Genomic DNA, 19,439 nt, shown 5'->3' with positions numbered 1-19,439 from the left:
GCCCTTATTCTGGTTCACTCTCAAATGGACAAAACCATGCAGGTGGGGCAGATGTAACATGGGCAGAGAGAATTAGATTTGGGTGATTTATTTTGTTTCTGTGCAGGGAAAATACTGACTGCGGTACTCTTTACCTAGAAGGGCGCCCATCGCGGGCATCGCGGGTACATTTATGTCTGGCCGCGACGCGACCGACGCGATGCCAGCGATTTCCCATTGTTAAACATGGAAATCGCGTCGGTCGCGTCGCGGCCGGCCATAAATGTACCCGCGATGCCCACGACGCGATGCACCCGATTTCCCATAGCAATCAATGTTAAATGGCCCGACCGACGCGATTTTACTGTTAAATGCCTCAATGGACCCGATGTGGCCATAGGAAACAATGTTAAATGGGCCTTAGAGCCCAAATAGTTACCCTGAACTCTGAAATGGCCCCCCCAATTGTTTACGCCACCCCACGATCAACGTCAACCCGAAGCGTGGCGAGCGCAGCGAGCCCGCGAGGGGCGGCGGTACGCGTCCTCCGACCTTTTCATGCCCTACTATCCACGTCGGCGTGGAGTTGAGAATAGAATAGTGTGGCGAGCGCAGCGAACCCAAAGCGTGGCGAGCGCAGCGAGCCCCGCGAGGGGACGCGGATACCTTCACAGCTATACGCGTCCCCTCGCGGGCTTCACAGGTGTCCATGGCGACGCGGACACCTGTGAAGCCCGCGAAGGGACGCGTTTACCTGTGAAGGTATCCGCGTCCCCTCGCGGGGCTCGCTGCGCTCGCCACGCTTCGGGCTCGGTGGCTCGCTGCGATCGCCACACTATTATATTCTCAACTCCACGCCGACGTGGATAGTGGGGGTATGAAAAGGTCGGAGGACGCGTACCGCCGCACCTCGCGGGCTCGCTGCGCTCGCCACGCTTCGGGTTGACGTTGATCGTGGGGTGGCGTAAACAATTGGGGGGGCCATTTCAGAGTTCAGGGTAACTATTTGGGCTCTAAGACCCATTTAACATTGTTTCCTATGGTAAAATCGGGTCCATTCAGCCATTTAACATGAAAATCGTGTCCATCGGGCCTTTTAACATTGATTCCTATGGCAAATCGTGGGCATCGCGTCGCGGCCATCGTGTGCACATTTATGGCCGGCCGCGACGCGACCGACGCGATGTCCATGTTTAACATGGTTTTCAATGGGGAAATCGTGGACATCGCGTCGGTCGCGTCGCGTCCGGGCATCTTTAGCCCGCATACAACGCGACCGACGCGATTTTTTACCTCACGATGCCCACGATCAAAATCGTGGGCGCCCTTCTAGGTAAAGAGTACCCTGACTGCTTTATTTTTACACTGCAATATAGATCTCACTTTGAAGTAAAACCTCACCCAAATCTAATTCTCTCTGCACAAGTTACATCTGCCCCACCTGCAGTGCATATGGTTTTGTCCATTTGAGAAGGAATTTGCCTTTGCGAGTGAATCAGTAAAAGGGCCAGTGTGTATGGACCGTAGCAGTGCATGTTTTCCAGATCTCCTCAGCATCACATTTGAATGAATTAGCTCCACCTGTGTAATGACTACACCTGTGCACCAACTGGATCTGGAGAGGGTGCACTGTTAGGGGTCCCTATCAGCAGTAGAAAACGCTATATTATGGAGTGTATAGAAACATAAAATGTGACGGTAGATAAGAAATTCTCCAGCATCCTACTACTGTCTATAATTCTGTATATATATATAATGCAAATCACAGACTGACATCAAACTCAACTTGGTCTATGTGCAATTATAGTCACAGGGAAATGCGGAATCTGTGGGTGGATTCAAGTCCATTCATTCATCCATGATCATTGATAAATGGTACTCCAGCCAATCAGCTGCTGTCATTTTTCAAACACATGACAAGAGCTGATTGGCTGGAGCCCCATTTATCATTTATAGCTAGTGATAACAAGAATATCACTGGTTGATAAATCTGTCCCTTATAATAATACTGTTTTATACAAATTCTTAAGATTCCGTCGGCCCAATCTGAATCCCATGTTTCCTGGGCAACTGAGTAAATGGATGTATTCTAAATAAAAATCACCCACAGCACTCATATTAATGCCATAGGGGGATATATCTGAAAACCGGCGCTCAGGTAACTGATTAAACATGTGCTGTATCCACTGGAAACTAAACACAGCCTTTCTGGAATTGTTTTTATTACAGTAGAAAATGACAGTAAGTTGCTGGATGGTTGCTAGCGGTTACAACACATTTCCGCGCAGGTTTCAGAAATTCCTCCAAATGGGAATATAAAGTTTCCTGTCGGGATTCTGGGCAGCGTCTACCCTGGAATTCTGATCCATTTTGCCTTTGTGTCTAGTGTTTCGCGCACAAGAAACACGTTTGGAAGCAATGTATGAAATGATAGCGGTCACCTTCATAATAAACTTCATTTCTTCCAAATATTGTCCCCTGGAGTCTCTCCAGTTTCCTCCTCCTCTCCATGAGATGGCATGCAAGTGACGCTGGGACTCGCCGAAACTCCTCCATTTTCTTTGTGTTTTGTTTGTGAGCGGTATTGTACTGTTTGTGTGCCCTTGTTACCCACGTTATTGTGTTGCTGAGCCCCCTAACATATGTATGTTGTAGGAGTAGAACGGCATTTGAGAGGACGAAAACGGACGTCTTTCGTGTAAAAACAAATAATGTCGGACCAATCAAGAAAATAAGGTAGGGATTGTGGTTTCAGCGGTGCTCATATACCAAGAAAACTGGTTCACAGGTAACTGTGTAGACAAAGGTGGCATAACCCTTTGCAATCCATCTCAGCCACCTATCCTCTGCCCAATCTACACCCAGATCCGCCCACTCACGCCACATTCCCTTCTAACCGTATTCATATTCCAGTAAGACACACCCCTTTCAGAGATGGCGTATCACACCAGTGCCTCTGAGAATTGGAACTATTGGAAGATGGGCTGACCAATCAGATGTTTCCCTGCATTTTCTGCAACTGAAGTACAGTAAAAAATAAATCACTAAGTATTTGGTTGCTATTGACTACAACACTTGTCTGCATAGATATCTATGTACCAGTTTCCGCTACTGTGCTTAGCTTGTTATTAAATTGTCTCTCTTATACCACTTCCGCATCTTCGTGTCAAAAATGTGAAATGCCTAAAGTACAGTACCTCAGGCGCTTTTGAAGCGGAGGCGGACATTTTGTGTTCTCTACCAATGTTTCACTCTTTGGGAACTAGTGAAATCCAGAGCCTGATTAATGAACCATTGTACCCTAGGCTTGGGAACTCTTTTTCTCCTCCCTTGGGAACTCACTAAAACCCGCGATAGTGTTTTTTTGTTACACAATTTAGGTGAAAAATACCCATAAGCAGCGATATCTGTATCCATACTGAAATGTCATTTTATTTATTGAATAGCAAAAGTTTAGCTGCATACCGCTGTGTTTCCGCAGCTTTCACGTGTTACATAACCATGGGGCAGGGTTGCCTACCCTCCCGGATTGGCCAGGAGGGTCCCGAAAATCGGGTCCCCCTCCCGGCCCCCCGGAAAGGTGGGCAATGCTCCCGGATTCTCCCTCACCCTCCGCAATCTGCCTGGCCGCTTCCTTGAATTACCGCGATTTGCTCGTTTCGTGGGGAGGGGCGGGGCTAAATATGCAAATTGGGAAATGTAGTCCCGCCCCCCTCCTCGAGGTCCCACAAATCGGGGGGATTTTCCGTGCTGGGGACGGGGCTTGATTACGTCTACATCAGGCCCCCGCCCCCAGAAGTAATGCTGTCAGTCTCCTCTCCGGGCTTCTCCCGGAGAGGAGAGTTCAAAAGTAGGCAAGTATGCCATGCGGTTCCTGCATGCGTGACACTAATGACATAATATAGTAGTAAATAAAACAAGCAGCATGGTGCTTGTACACCATGACAATACAGAAATGATAAATTAAATATAGGGGAAGATTGAGCAAACCCTAGAGAGAGAGAAAGTACCAGCCAACAACAGGGCTGTAATAAGGGCCTCATGGGCCTGGGACTTAAAATGCTAAAGGCCCAACTTTGGGAAGCAGATGGGATGTTACCAGTGCTATGTGGGCGCGGCCAGTGCTATGTGGGTGGGAATGGTACTGCGTGGGCTTGTCCAGTGTCATGTGGGCCATGATTGGAACTGTGTGGGCTTGGCCAGTGTTATGTGGGTGGGAATGGTACTGTGTGGGCTTGTCCAGTGTCATGTGGGCCGTGATTGGAACTGTGTGGGTGTGGCCAGTTGTATGTGGTGGGAATGTTACTGCATGGGCTTGTCCAGTGTCATGTGGGCCGTGATTGGAACTGTGTGGGTGTGACCAGAGCTATGTGGGTGGGAATGGTACTGCGTGGACTTGTCCAGTGTCATGTGGGCCGTGATTGGAACTGTGTGGGTGTGGCCAGAGCTATATGGATGGGAATGGTACTGCGTGGGCTTGTCCAGTGTCATGTGGGCCGTGATTGGAACTGTGTGGGTGTGACCAGAGCTATGTGGGTGGGAATGGTACTGCGTGGGCTTGTCCAGTGTCATGTGGGCCGTGATTGGAACTGTGTGGGTGTGACCAGAGCTATGTGGGTGGGAATGGTACTGCGTGGGCTTGTCCAGTGTCATGTGGGCCGTGATTGGAACTGTGTGGGTGTGACCAGAGCTATGTGGGTGGAAATGTTACTGCGTGGGCTTGTCCAGTGTCATGTGGGCCATGACTGGAACTGTGTGGGCGTGGCCAGTGCTATGTGGGTGGGATTGGTACTGGGTGGGCTTGTCCAGTGTCATGTGGGCCGTGATTGGAACTGTGTGGGCGTGGCCAGTGCTATGTGGGTGGGAATGGTACTGTGTGGGCTTGTCTAGTGTCATGTGGGCTGTGACTGGAACTATGTGGGTGTGGCCAGTGCAGGAAGAGGAGAGAGGAGTGCAGCATAGGCCTGCTCATTGCATCCGGACAATGGGCTCGATTCAGACCGCTTAGCTGGGGTGCCAATTCACAGCATGAGCGATTATCGGACGATCGTGCATGCGCCCCGTATGCTTCTTGTTTTTTTATTTTGTCATCGGCTTCCACCCAACTCTAATAAGACTTTAATGTATTATATACTTATATTTTAGTTACCAATATATGACTTATTTGTGGAAGGTGATGTTACCCTGAGAGCTGCCATCTTGTTCCTAGGATTGAGCATGATAACACAGGAATGAACGCGGGCTGGTACCTGGACCGGGCAATAGTGACCGACATGAACAGGCCCCACCTGAGATTCTACTTCCCATGTAACAACTGGCTGAGCAAAGAAGATGGAGACGGGCTGTACGTGAGGGACCTGCTGGGCAGCCTCAACCCCATGGACGTGCCCAAAAGTGAGTAGTGGAACTACAAGCCTCAGCATGCCCAGTCAGTCTTTGGTATGCTTATAGTGTGTAAAGAGGACAATGAGCTAGAAGATTGGGGGTAATTCATGTATCTGAGGGGTAGATGTATAAAGAAGCAATAAGGGAGGAGAAGTGAGGCAGAGGAGAAGTGGCCCATGGCAACCAATCAGCTGCTCTGTATAATGTTATATTATGCAAATTATAGATGTTACTTCAGTGATGATTGGTTGCCATGGGCCACTTCTGGCTCACTTCTCCTCCCATATCACTGCTTCATACATCTACCCCCCCAGGGGCGGATCCAGGATAAAATGACAGGGGGGGGCACCATGATAAAAGAGGGTTTAGGTGGGGAAGGGGGCGGTGTTAGTGGTGCCAGTGTACATGCTAAGAGAGCGGCAGAGAGAGAGAGTGGGAATGGGATTAAAAATAGGCCCTGGCATTTAAAGTACGCAGGCCCACCATGGCGACAAAAGTGAAGGATGTGGTTGTGCTCTGGAAAAGGGGGTGTGGCCACTCAACAGGGGGCGTGTCCTTGAGTGTAGTGTACCACACCATATACAACTTCTACACATTATGCAACAAAATACTAACCCCATTATACTTGCCCCTTACACATGATGCCAAATGGAATGAGCCAAAATTCACATAATGCCGCATGGATTGTGTCAAAATTCACATAATGCCACATGGATTGAGCCAAAATTCACATAATAACACACAGATTGAGCCAAAATTCACATAATGCCAAATGGATTGAGCCAAAATTCACATAATGCCACACGGATTGAGACAAAATTCACATAATGCCACACGGATTGAGACAAAATTCGCATAATGCCACATGGATTGAGCCAGAATTCACATAATGCCACACGGATTGTGCCAAAATTCACATAATGCCACACGGATTGAGCCAGAATTCACATAATGCCACACGGATTGTGCCAAAATTCACATAATGCCACATGGATTGAGACAAAATTCACATAATGCCACACGGATTGTGCCAAAATTCACATAATGCCACACGGATTGAGCCAGAATTCACATAATGCCACACGGATTGAGCCAGAATTCACATAATGCCACACGGATTGTGCCAAAATTCACATAATGCCACACGGATTGAGCCAGAATTCACATAATGCCACACGGATTGAGCCAAAATTCACATAATGCCACACAGATTAAGCCAAAATTCACATAATGCCACACGGATTGAGCCAGAATTCACATAATTCCACACAGATTAAGCCAAAATTCACAATACACTTCATAAACAGGGACATTGTCTGCCAAAGGCGCGCATTAAACATTTACACCATAATGTCCATTACACGTTAAGTTACACGCCATTATGTCCATTATGTATTATACCAAACACCATAATGCCTATTAAAAATTATGCTACATAAGGTCCAGTGAAACTGGAACGTTTGGTTCCAGAGTAATCTGCCCTCAAAGCACATGAACAGCCATGAAATTACATTTAAAAAATAAAAAAATCGGTTTATCCGCAATATCTCTGGAACCGATTGACCGATATGGACCAGCCTGGTATCATATTGAAGGCCCAACGATTTGGAATTTAATGATATCAAGCACAAACTTCTGTGATGCCACGGGAGGATCTGGCAGCCATCGGAACCGGTGGAGGTTGGAATTAATGGGTCCCATATTATCCTATGGGGAAAAACGTTACAGCTTTGCCAGGCAATATCTCCAGTTCCCAGTGGGCTAGAGACACGGAGATGGGCTCGTTGGAAAGCCCTGGTCCTCAACTACAAAAATACACTCAACAGGGGGCGTGTCCTTGAGTGTAGTGTACCACACCATATACAACTTCTACACATTATGCAACAAAATACTAACCCCATTATACTTGCCCCTTACACATGATGCCAAATGGAATGAGCCAAAATTCACATAATGCCGCATGGATTGTGTCAAAATTCACATAATGCCACATGGATTGAGCCAAAATTCACATTATAACACACAGATTGAGCCAAAATTCACATAATGCCAAATGGATTGAGCCAAAATTCACATAATGCCACACGGATTGAGACAAAATTCACATAATGCCACACGGATTGAGACAAAATTCGCATAATGCCACATGGATTGAGCCAGAATTCACATAATGCCACACGGATTGTGCCAAAATTCACATAATGCCACACGGATTGAGCCAGAATTCACATAATGCCACACGGATTGTGCCAAAATTCACATAATGCCACATGGATTGAGACAAAATTCACATAATGCCACACGGATTGAGACAAAATTCACATAATGCCACATGGATTGAGCCAGAATTCACATAATGCCACACGGATTGAGCCAAAATTCACATAATGCCACACGGATTGAGCCAGAATTCACATAATGCCACACGGATTGTGCCAAAATTCACATAATGTCACACGGATTGAGCCAGAATTCACATAATGCCACACGGATTGAGCCAAAATTCACATAATGCCACACGGATTGAGCCAAAATTCACATAATGCCACATGGATTGAGCCAGAATTCACATAATTCCACACAGATTAAGCCAAAATTCACAATACACTTCATAAACAGGGACATTGTCTGCCAAAGGCACGCATTAAACATTTACACCATAAGGTCCATTACACGTTAAGTTACACGCCATTATGTCCATTATGTATTATGCCAAACAGCATAATGCCTATTAAAAATTATGCTACATAAGGTCCAGTGAAACTGGAACGTTTGGTTCCAGAGTAATCTGCCCTCAAAGAACATGAACAGCCATGAAATTACATTTAAAAAATAAAAAAAACGGTTTATCCGCAATATCTCTGGAACCGATTGACCGATATGGACCAGCCTGGTATCATATTCCAACGATTTGGAATTTAATGATATCAACCACAAACTTCTGTGATGCCAGGGGAGGAACTGGCAGCCATCGGAACCGGGTGGAGGTCGGAATTAATGGGTCCCATATTATCCTATGGGGAAAAACGTTACAGCTTTGCCAGGCGATATCTCCAGTTCCCAGTGGGCTAGAGACACGGAGCTGGGCTCGTTGGAAAGCCCTGGTCCTCAACTACAAAAATAATGACGTGTGTGCCCCCCACCTGAATCTGCCAATGTACCCCCGATAGATTAGCCCACCAGTAAGTACAGGTTCACTGCTGGTAGGCTAATTGCCTCCCAACTATTGAGTCTGCATGTTGAAAGATAATGTGGAGAGAGATAAAGTAGCAGTCAATCAGCTCCTAGCTGCCATGTTACAGGCAGTGGGGCAGATGTATTAAACCTCGTGAAGAGATAAAGGAAGTGGAGATAAAGTGGAAGGAGATAACGTACCAGCTGTGATGGAAAAATGACAGTTGGGAGTTGATTGGCTAGTACTTTATCTCTCTCTGCTTTATCTCCACCCAAGTAAATAGTAATAGTAAATAGTAATAGTAAATATACCCCTTAGTGCCAGAGAACATTATGTAGGGAATATAGATTGTAAGCTCCACTGGGTTCAGGGGCTTATGGGAATGAATCATTTTGCGGAATATGTGTGCGCTGCATAATAACTGGGTAATCTCTTATATATTTGGCTACATGTGTCAATCATCCTGAGAGTGTGTGTATAATGCTGGACAGGGTCACACAGTGAATAAATTAAGTCTGCACAGCTGCAGATCTGTGGTGCTGACATAGCAGCCTCTGGCAGCCAGGGGGAGCAGCTCTGCCTCCTCTCAGGCTGACCTCGAGTCGCAGACAGAGTCACATGGTCACAGCCTGAGAGGAGAGAAGCATGATGCAGCTGTTACTCGGCAGAGCTGCCTCCTCCTTTATAGTAAAGCTCTGGGCTGGCTGTAGCTCCTCTCAGGCATTTCCAATCTGCCGCTGGCCGGGTGATGCAGGACTGCCCTGTGAGTGTCAGGCGCCACAGGTATGTCACATGTGGGAGGGGGATGCCAGCAAGTCTGGGGAAGGAGGGGGAGAGGAGGAGGTTGTCTATAATAACTTAGGGGGGGGGTGCACAAGGCAGCAGCAACCCGCTGCCCCCCCCCCCCGGCCTGCACACCCCACCGTCCTGCACACCCACCCCTGGCACACACACACACACCCCCCGCCTGCACACAGCAGCAAGGTCCCGGGCAGACACACACAGGTGTACTCATTACTCACTGACACACTTCCCAGGTCACTGCGCAGACACAAAGGTGTACTCATTACTCACTTACATACTTCCCAGGTCACCACGCAGACACACAGGTGTACTCATTACTCACTGACACACTTCCCAGGTCAACACGCAGACACACAGGTGTACTCATTACTCACTGACACACTTCCCAGGTCACCACGCAGACACACAGGTGTACTCATTACTCACTGACACACTTCCCAGGTCAACACGCAGACACACAGGTGTACTCATTACTCACTGACACACTTCCCAGGTCAACACGCAGACACACAGGTGTACTCATTACTCACTGACACACTTCCCAGGTCACCGCGCAGACACACAGGTGTACTCATTACTCACTGACACACTTCCCAGGTCACAGCGCAGACACACAGGTGTACTCATTACTCACTGACACACTTTCCAGGTCAACACGCAGACACACAGGTGTACTCATTACTCACTGACACACTTCCCAGGTCAACACGCAGACACACAGGTGTACTCATTACTCACTGACACACTTCCCAGGTCAACACGCAGACACACAGGTGTACTCATTACTCACTGACACACTTCCCAGGTCACAGCGCAGACACACAGGTGTACTCATTACTCACTGACACACTTCCCAGGTCAACACGCAGACACACCACCAAAATCCCTAACCCAACACACCCCTTCCCGCCAACACCATCCGCCCCACCCAAAATTAAACACATTCATCCACAAATAACAAACATAATTCACATTAAAATAGATTTATAATTTTAATGGGGCGTAGCCCCTTACGACGGTGTGAAGAGCACCCGTAGGGCACGATGAAACACCTAGTCACTATATATAAAAGGCTAAATCCTCCTCACATCTGAGGTGAATTACCACCAGTGACCACTAGAGGACACTCAAAGGACCAAATTACTCCTTACCTGAAAGTGAAAGCAAAATTATATGATTCAAACTTCCTGTTTGGGATGGCCATTGTTGCCATTGCCATCGATGGTTGCCATATATGACGATAGTGCAACTGGCCATCGATGGTGGCATACTATGCAATAATTGATCATCAATGGTTTACCTATCGATGGTCATACATTTTCTTTGATTGACTGGCCTGTGGGCCAATCAGAACCGGAAACAGGGTATACTATACTGCCTGGATATGGACAGAGGGGGCTGTGAAGACAGAGAGGAGGTAGGACCACATAGGGACTAATCAGTCAAATTGAGGGGCTGTTAACTAGTAAGTAATAATAAGTGGGCTTTTATCATTTGACCTCGATCAGTTAATGTGTTTGACATTATTTATCTGCCTATTCCAGTCTGATAGGTATTTCTGTAATTAAATGTCCCATTAGCAGCTATTACGTCTGAAATGGGATTGATTCATATACTAGATTTTCAGAAGCAGTGTGCCGCCACCTAGTGGCCTGTTATAGTAAGTTCCCTGTTCTGATTGTGTACACAGCATTGTGACTGTACTGTGCACTTCCTTAAATCTGTCTAGTACACTACAGTGTAAATGGATTCTAATTGGTGGGCTGGAGAATTTAAATGAGACAAAAGAATCGTGACCAATCAGGATGTTGCATGTGTGAAGTCAACCTCAGCTAAATCAGTTGTGTATGAAAGATGATTTATTTAACGGATGCTTTTAGTTTGTAGCTGTCTTGTTGCATGCTGATATAGTATTCATATTTATATTTAGTGTTCTAATGCTCTGATTGGCTACTGGCCGGTCTAGTCCTGTGAACATTGATGTTCTAGCCCCTCCCATTCCAAACCTTATAAAGGGATATAGTGGGTGTGTCCAAATGGTAAAGTATTTCCATGCAATTAATAATGGATCTACTACTTCTGAAATACTGCGTATTACTTGCAGCGCACAGTACAATAAATTTTAATTAATATTAATAATAAATGAATAATAATTCATTACTAATATTAATTGCGCTGAGCATTTAACAATGGTCTTGTTTTTACAGTGAACAAATATGTAGCCAGGGTGTTTACCGGCTCCGCCAACGGCAGCGGAACGGACGCAGATGTGTTCCTTAATATATTCGGTGAAAACGGTGACACAGGTACAGTAAATGTGTATGTGGCTATGTATGTATAGATTATATTATAATATTATTATATGATATTATAATATATCGGTGGGAAAATACCTTGTCCTCACTATAATCCACATTGAGTCATTTTATCGTGTCTCACCAGGGGAGAGGAGACTGGACAATGACAAAGACAACTTTGAGAAGGGAGCAGAAGACAAGTTCACCATCGATGCGCCAAATTTAGGGAAAATTAGGAAAATTACCATCGGCCACAACAACAAGGGCGGCTCAGCCGGATGGTTTCTGGAGAAGGTAGGTTCAGGTGCTGTAATTATGGGTGATCTGTCTCGTAACTTCCCGCGACGAGAAATGTCGACATAGACAAAAAGTTGACACGAGCATAATGAGGAATCGGGGGACCTGCCTGCTAAGTGTTAGGTATATCAGGACAATGTAGACAATATCATGACCGTAGTGCGTAGTCCTCACATCAGGACGATCCCGCCAACATCAGGAATTAAGGAGATCCGCACAAGCATATCCCATTACCTCATGTACCCATTGCCTATATCAGCACCTGATTATTTTCCTACCAATGTAACCAGCTCCAGATTAACAACGGAGCGAATGGAGCTGCAGCTCCAGGCCTCCACCTAAATATAGGCCCCAAGCACTGCAAGTTTGCTCTATGTCAGATTGCAGAGTCATTATTTATAATTATTCTGATTAGCGGTGCAAATTACTATAGAGCAGCATTCCCAAAATCGGCCCTCAAGTACCCCAAACAGGGCATGTTTTCCCAGATCTCCGCATAGAATCGCAAAAGAAATAATTAGTGCCACCCGTGGATCTTTTAAAATGTCTCAGTGAATAATGAGTGCACCTGTGGAATGGGATCATTGGGTCGACCTAAAGATGGTCATTAGGGCGACACCTCAAGGTCGACATGGGTCTTGGTCGACATGGAAAAGTTCGACATGTTATTAGGTCGACTCAAGCATTAGGTTGACAGTCAAAAGGTCGCATGGGGTTTTTCACAGTTTTTTTCCCTGAATGTCGACATGGACACAGGTTTAAGTGCACTGCATCCCCCCGCTTGGCTCGATGCGCTCGCAATGCTTCCGGCACGGTGCCTCGCATCGCTTGGCACACTATTTTATTCTCCCACCACACCCTAGTGGATGGTAGGGCATGAAATACCACCTGTCGGCACATGTTGGCTCAAAAAAACGTGAAAAACCCCACCTTTTGACTGTTGACCTAGACTATGTCAACCTAAGGCTTGTGTCGACCTAATGACCTGTCAATCTTGTCCCATGTCGACCTAGTGACTTTTGACCATCTTTAGGCCGACCAACCGACCGTATACCGCACCTGCCGGGTGACCTGGAAAATGTGAACTGTTAGGGGGTACTTAAAGACTGAGGTTGGGAAGGAAGCGGTACATCTGTCAGAATGAACTTAGGTCTACAGTCATTAGGTCGACCCCACTAGGTCGACTGGCAGGAAGGTCGACCTGACTCAAGGTCGACATGTGCCAAGGTCGACATGAATTAAGGTCGAATTTGCATAAAGGTCGACATGAGGAAGGTCGACTGGTCATAAGGTCGACATGGGTTTTTCACTGTTTTTTATCTGAATGTCGACACAGTCGACATGGACACAGTTGGCAATGAGAAATGGACCCTCGCATCGCTCGCAATGCTTCGGGCACGGTGCCTCGCTGCGCTCGGCACACTATTTTATTCTCCCACCACGCCCTAGTGGATGGTCGTCAAAAAACAGTGAAAAACCCATGTCGGCCTTATGACCAGTCGACCTTCCTCATGTCGACCTTTATGCAAATTCGACCTTAAGTCATGTCGGCCTTGGCCCATGTCGACCTTAAGTCAGGTCGACCTTCCTGCCAGTCGACCTAGTGGGGTCGACCTAATGACTGTAGACCTAAGTTCATTCTAATAGATGAACGCTTCCTGGTTGGGAACCACTGGTGTATGTGCGTCTGCATTTTCTCATTTTTTTCCCTATGTGTACTCATTGTCTTGTTATAAAAAAACTACTTGTGACATTCAGGAATATAACTGTCACCATCTCCGGACATTATCAGAACTGCGGGTATTTCAGAGAGAGGTTTCATTGTTGGGGGAAGATTTTTTTTCATATGCATACCCAGATTCCTTGCACGCTGGCTCTGCCAGCCCGAATAAGCCGATCACAGAGAACATTGTCTTGCAGTTAGATTTATTATTATTTATTAACAGTTTCTTATGTAGCGCAGCAGATTCCGTTGCGCTTTACAAAAGGAGACAGTGATACAACAAACAGGGTATTTACAGACAGTCAAAATGTAGGAGTGCCCTGCTCGGAAGCTTACAATCTATAGGAAAATAGGCATTAATACATAAGGCAGGGTTGCCTACCCTGCCGGAATGGCCGGGAGGGTCCTGAAAATCGGGTCACCCCCCGGCCTCCCAGAAAAGTGGGCAACCCTCCCGATTTCGGGGGGACCCTCGCTCCCCCCCCCCCCCCCCCCCTGTTTGCAGCTACCTTCCCTCGTACCGTACCATTTAAATAACTGGATATGCCTATCGCCGATGAGGGGGCTGGACGAAAGTGGAAGAATCGCATCATTTTAGCCCCGCCCCCTCTCCGGTGATTGGCAAACCGGGTCATTTCCATAATGGGGGCTTACTGATGTCACACTCAAGCCCCGCCCCCGACCTCCTGCTGCAAAGTTAAAAAGTCGGCAACCCTGACATAAGGATAGATACTGTAATACTCTTTATTGCATCGATTCCACCATAATGCAAGGTTCCGTGACTGGTTCTGGAATTTGATAAGCTTGCCTGAAGAGATGAGTTAGATGCACATCAAGTGTAAGTGTGATGACAAACATATCCAGGTGTTGGTACTTTTAAGTATATGTGATGTGATGCCGGAGGCCTCTTCAGTCTCGTGGAACAAGGAGCTCGGGAGTAAATCCGGTACGGTGCCCTGAAATATGTTTTTGATTTTCAGGTCATCGTTGAAGATATCGGGAACAAGGCAATCTACGAGTTTCCCTGCGCTCGCTGGTTCGCCATCGATGAAGACGATGGGAAGATTCAGCGAGATCTCCTGGTTGGAGGCAGCGAGGCGACAGGTGAGGGGAAGATCTGTGTGTACTGGTGGAGGAGTTGGTATGGGTAACCGTCTTGGATCAGAACCCCCTGGCCACCAATAACGTGATATCAGTTTTAGGGTGAAAAGTGATGGAAATGTGGGTACAAGGAATAGGACAGGTATATTGGGGTGCTTTATGAGTGAGACAAGTGTTTTTAGGCTGGCAGGTGGGAGTAATCAGTTGGTTTTGCAATTTTTTTTGAAAGTGCCTTTATTTGACCCAAATACTGTATATGCTTGGAAGCGGTACATCTGTCAGAATGAAGTTAGGTCTACAGTCATTAGGTCGACCCCACTAGGTCGACTGGCAGGAAGGTCGACCTGACTTAAGGTCGACATGGGCCAAGGTCGACATGACTTAAGGTCGAATTTGCATAAAGGTCGACATGAGGAAGGTCGACTGGTCATAAGGTCGACATGGGTTTTTCACTGTTTTTTTATCCAAATGTCGACATGGACACAGTTGGCAATGAGAATCGGACCCTCGCATCGCTCGCTGCGCTCGGCACACTATTTTATTCTCCTGTCGGCACATGTCGGCTCAAAAAAACAGTGAAAAACCCATGTCGACCTTATGACCAGTCGACCTTCCTCATGTCGACCTTTATGCAAATTCGACCTTAAGTCATGTCGACCTTGGCCCATGTCGACCTTAAGTCAGGTCGACCTTCCTGCCAGTCGACCTAGTGGGGTCGACCTAATGACTGTAGACCTAAGTTCATTCTGACAGATGACCGCATCCGATATGCTTATACTGTTGTCACGTACCCCAAATTTTATGATAGTATTTATTTTACAGGAATAAGCTTTTTATCTTTTATTTTTTCCAGTGTATTTTAAAAAATGCATATTGCAGCCATATAACACATTTAAGTCCCCCACATATATTTATTATGCCCTCCAATATACTTTTATACTGTTATCCTATGTTATTTAGCAATTTGGGGGAGTACAGGCTGATTTATTATACTGTATATAGATATGACAATTTCTGTGTGTATAAGTAGTACAGTTTCTGATTTTCACCAGCAGATGTCACTGTTGCTTTTGGGGTCAAATAATAGAAACATAGTTGACTGATAGTAGTAAAATACTTAAAAGGGTGTAAATGGTACAATATATAAACTGATTACAGTCTCGAATCTCATGCCCTCATCTTTAATCAAGGCAAATCCCCTACATTTTGGGGGAAAATGTAATTGGACATTCTGTCCATCGCACACTGACAGCGACTGAAACCTCCCCTCCGCCCAGGGCCGGATTATAATGGAGTCACAAGAGGTCAGTGCCCCTGGGCCCCCCTCTAGCTAGGGGCCCCCTGTGGTTTTTTTTTAGCTAAAGGTTTTGTGCATGGCAGTGGGGTAGTGCTGCAGCTTCACCTATCTGCCAATGTGACAATGATTAATGGTGCTGAGCATCGGGAGCCAAGGCACACTGATTGCACGAGTGTGCTGTGCATTACTGGGAGTTGACTAAGTCCCATGACACTTTGCACCAGAGGGCAGATTCTGAGAGGTTTGTGCTGAGCTCTGATTGGTGGAGCTCATTACATGCTTCTCAGGCCCATGGAGAACAGCAGCAGCTTAGTCATGGGAGGGTTTTTAATCAGAGGCAGCTCTAGGACTGTGAGGTCTCCTACAGAGTAAGTTGCAGAGGGACAAACACAGGCTTTTCATGTGGGGTACTTAAGTAATATCTGGGCTCCCGTTTTTCTTATGAGACCGCGTCCCCTCGCCACGCTTCGGGCACGGTGGCTCGCTGCGCTCGCCACACTATATAGAATCGACTCCATGCGTAGTTGGATAGTAGGGGTATGAAAAAATGGGGTGAATTTAACATGGGAGCCCAGATAATACATAAGTACCTCATGTTGTAAGTATGTGTGTGTATGTGTATATATATATATATATATATATATATATATATATATTTATATATATATATCCCCTGCAGTTACCCATTGACCAAGTTTATTCTGCCTTTACTCAGTGTTTTGACAGTGTAATATTCATGCAGTTTGAGGCCAGTAATGACAAGTGCAAGGGGGCCCCCCTGTCTAAAGTACCCCGGGCCCCCCGAAGGCTTAATCCGGCACTGCCTCCGCCGAATTTATTATACATCAGTTTGAAGGTTTAAAACACAAAATGCTGGTGATGTGCGGTGGGTCGTAAATACCGAAAACATCAGCTTAGCCCAAACTACTGGCGGTTTTCTGAAAGCTGCCATCAATCTGCTGGTTTTTGTGGGAGGGGGTTGGGGGTGGGGGGTGGGTTGTGCCAAATATTTTTTAATTCTAACTTAATTACTGGGTTATTTCCGACCCACCTGTTGCCACAACGTTTCTGTGTGTTCTGTAATCGCTAGGAATTGTCTACAACGTCTCCATAATGACCGGAGACATCAGGGGCGCCGGCACCAACTCCAAGGTCCACGTCATGCTCCACGGCTCCAAGGGCCTGAAGAACAGCGGGAAGATCTTTCTGGAAGGAGGAGAGTTTGAGAGAGCGAGGATCGACATCTTCAACATAGAGATTGCCGCACTGCTGAGCCCCCTCAGCAGGGTGACCGTCGGCCATGACGGGCGAGGGGTCAGCTCCGGGTGGTACTGTGAGAAGGTGAGACCACAGGCACGGCCGAAAGTACGATTATTGTCACCTGGGACAAGGTGCATGGTGCCCCATCAAATCCAGCATTCGGGGTACATGCCTGGTCAGCCCCTTTCCAATTGGGTCATTATGTCGACAGTGTCAGGTAAAAGGTCGACACAAAAAAAGTTAAAATTAATTAGGTTGACATGGTCAAAAAGGTCGATATTATTTTTTAATTATTTAAAAAATAAAAACAACTGTTACATACTTCCCAGGGGGCATATAGGGAGAGTATAACGGAACGGAAGTATGGACAAAAATAAAAACACCTTTTTTTGGACAACCAAAAACGTGAAATACTCACGTCGACCTTTCTCAAGGCCAACCTTTTTTATGTTGACCTTTTAGACAATGTCAACCTTTTTTCACGTGTCGACATTTTGACTGTTGACCTAAGAACCCATACAGTTGCAGACCTGCAATAAGAGGCGTGACCTTGTAAAGGTCGCTCCCATCTCTCTGGGCCGAGTGCAGTTATCAGCGAGTCCTGTGCTAATAATTGACTCTGCTGATGATATTTGAACAAGGCGCAATTACATTCCAAGGAGAACATTTACTGAGGAGCAGTTCGTCAAAGCCGCCAGTCACTGACCCACAGCTGTAAAGCAGGTACAGAAATGCTAAGTTTGTCTGGCTGAGCGTCTAACCTGTCCCGTCCCCTTGGCAGAAGGAGCCGCGAGTCATTCACATTCGGAATGATTACAAAACGATGCATTTTGTAGGGCAAGTAAGCAATAATGTGCATATGTGTGGGCATGGATCATTAGGTCTCCAGCAAGTTGGATATTATGGTCATTAGGTCAACATGACTGAAGGTCGACATGGGTTAGCTCGACGGGGTCATTAGGTCGACATGGGGTTTTTCACATTTTTTTGTCCCGAATTTCGACACAGTCGACACAGACACTGAAACCTACTGTAAAGTATTTGATGATTAAATAAAGCTTGTTGTATTTTAGAAAATTCATTGCGGGGGATGTTCTGAGTGTGAGCGTCGTGAAGGAAACTTTAACTTCTGCCTAAAATTGGAACAGTGAATATTTCCGCACAGGAACCGTAACGTGAAGCGAGAAATAGGAGCAATTATCTGCATTATGGGGCTGACTCACGGACACACTGCCAATGTCAGGCGCAACGGAGCGATTTTATGCTACTGCGCATACATCCCGATCCCCATTGTCTTATATACAACACTCTTTTGTAGAGACGACACTGTCGGCAGTCTCTCACTGACGCTGGCTATCTAGCTTCTTGGGTTGTGGATGGAAAAATTTGCAGTGTCTCGGTCGACAGTCAATAAGTCAACATGCAAAATGTCGACATTTACAAAATGTTGACAAGCAAAATGTTAATATTGATAAAAGGTCAGCGCAAGAGGAGTGAAAAGGTCGACCTGAGGTTCTTTTTACAGTTTGTTGTGTCAATGTCAACACCTGCCGACATGGACCCCCGATTAGTGCAGTGTATACCCTTGCATGGTTCCCTTCACACTATGGTTCCCATTTGGAGTCCACAGGGGTGTTAAAGTATGAAAAAAGTCCCCCAAAATTTAGAAAAAAAAGTCAAGCTTTTTGTCAAAGTCGACCTTTTGCACGTCGACCCTATTTACTGATGACCTAGACAACGTAGAGTTATCAACTGGATACCTCTTCTTCTAACGGCATTAATCTCTTCCTATCTAATATAATCTTAGAAAACCGTCCGTTGCAGACCTCCCAGGACCCCGACTTCCGCTGTCTCAGCATATACACCGAATATTATCTCCTTCATTAATCCCGCAGCGGTAGCCAGAGCCCCAGCATGTCTCTATTACAGATTGCGCTGCCTGTTCCTGTTTAATTGTGTGTTCAGTTATCCTGTAATAGCTGCAGTCACCGTTCCCAGCCTTTATAATATCTCAGCGGGGTCCGCGGAGCGCAAGCTGCCTCCCACGTTGTTTCTATTTGTGTCCCCAGCTCCTGCCCCCTGACCCTGCAATGTCTCACCCTTTATTACTTACTGCATGTC

The 19,439-nt window shown here is 46.4% G+C and overlaps 1 protein-coding gene across 1 annotated transcript in view; it reads left to right on the top strand.

The window, feature by feature from the left end:
• The window catches only part of LOXHD1 (lipoxygenase homology PLAT domains 1), a 188,495-nt gene that overhangs the window by 99,895 nt on the left and 69,161 nt on the right, over positions 1-19,439 (top strand). Inside the window, exons 8-13 of the mRNA XM_083155329.1 lie at positions 2,635-2,715; positions 5,189-5,373; positions 11,551-11,649; positions 11,786-11,934; positions 14,641-14,764; positions 17,149-17,399. Of these exons, the coding sequence (XP_083011455.1) occupies positions 2,635-2,715; positions 5,189-5,373; positions 11,551-11,649; positions 11,786-11,934; positions 14,641-14,764; positions 17,149-17,399 (889 nt within the window). The remainder of the gene's footprint in view (positions 1-2,634; positions 2,716-5,188; positions 5,374-11,550; positions 11,650-11,785; positions 11,935-14,640; positions 14,765-17,148; positions 17,400-19,439) is intronic.

The sequence above is a fragment of the Crinia signifera genome, chromosome 1, assembly GCF_055691185.1.
Source record: "Crinia signifera chromosome 1, ASM5569118v1, whole genome shotgun sequence".
Classification (NCBI taxonomy): Eukaryota; Metazoa; Chordata; class Amphibia; order Anura; family Myobatrachidae; genus Crinia; species Crinia signifera.
This window is presented reverse-complemented; position numbering and strand designations above follow the sequence as displayed.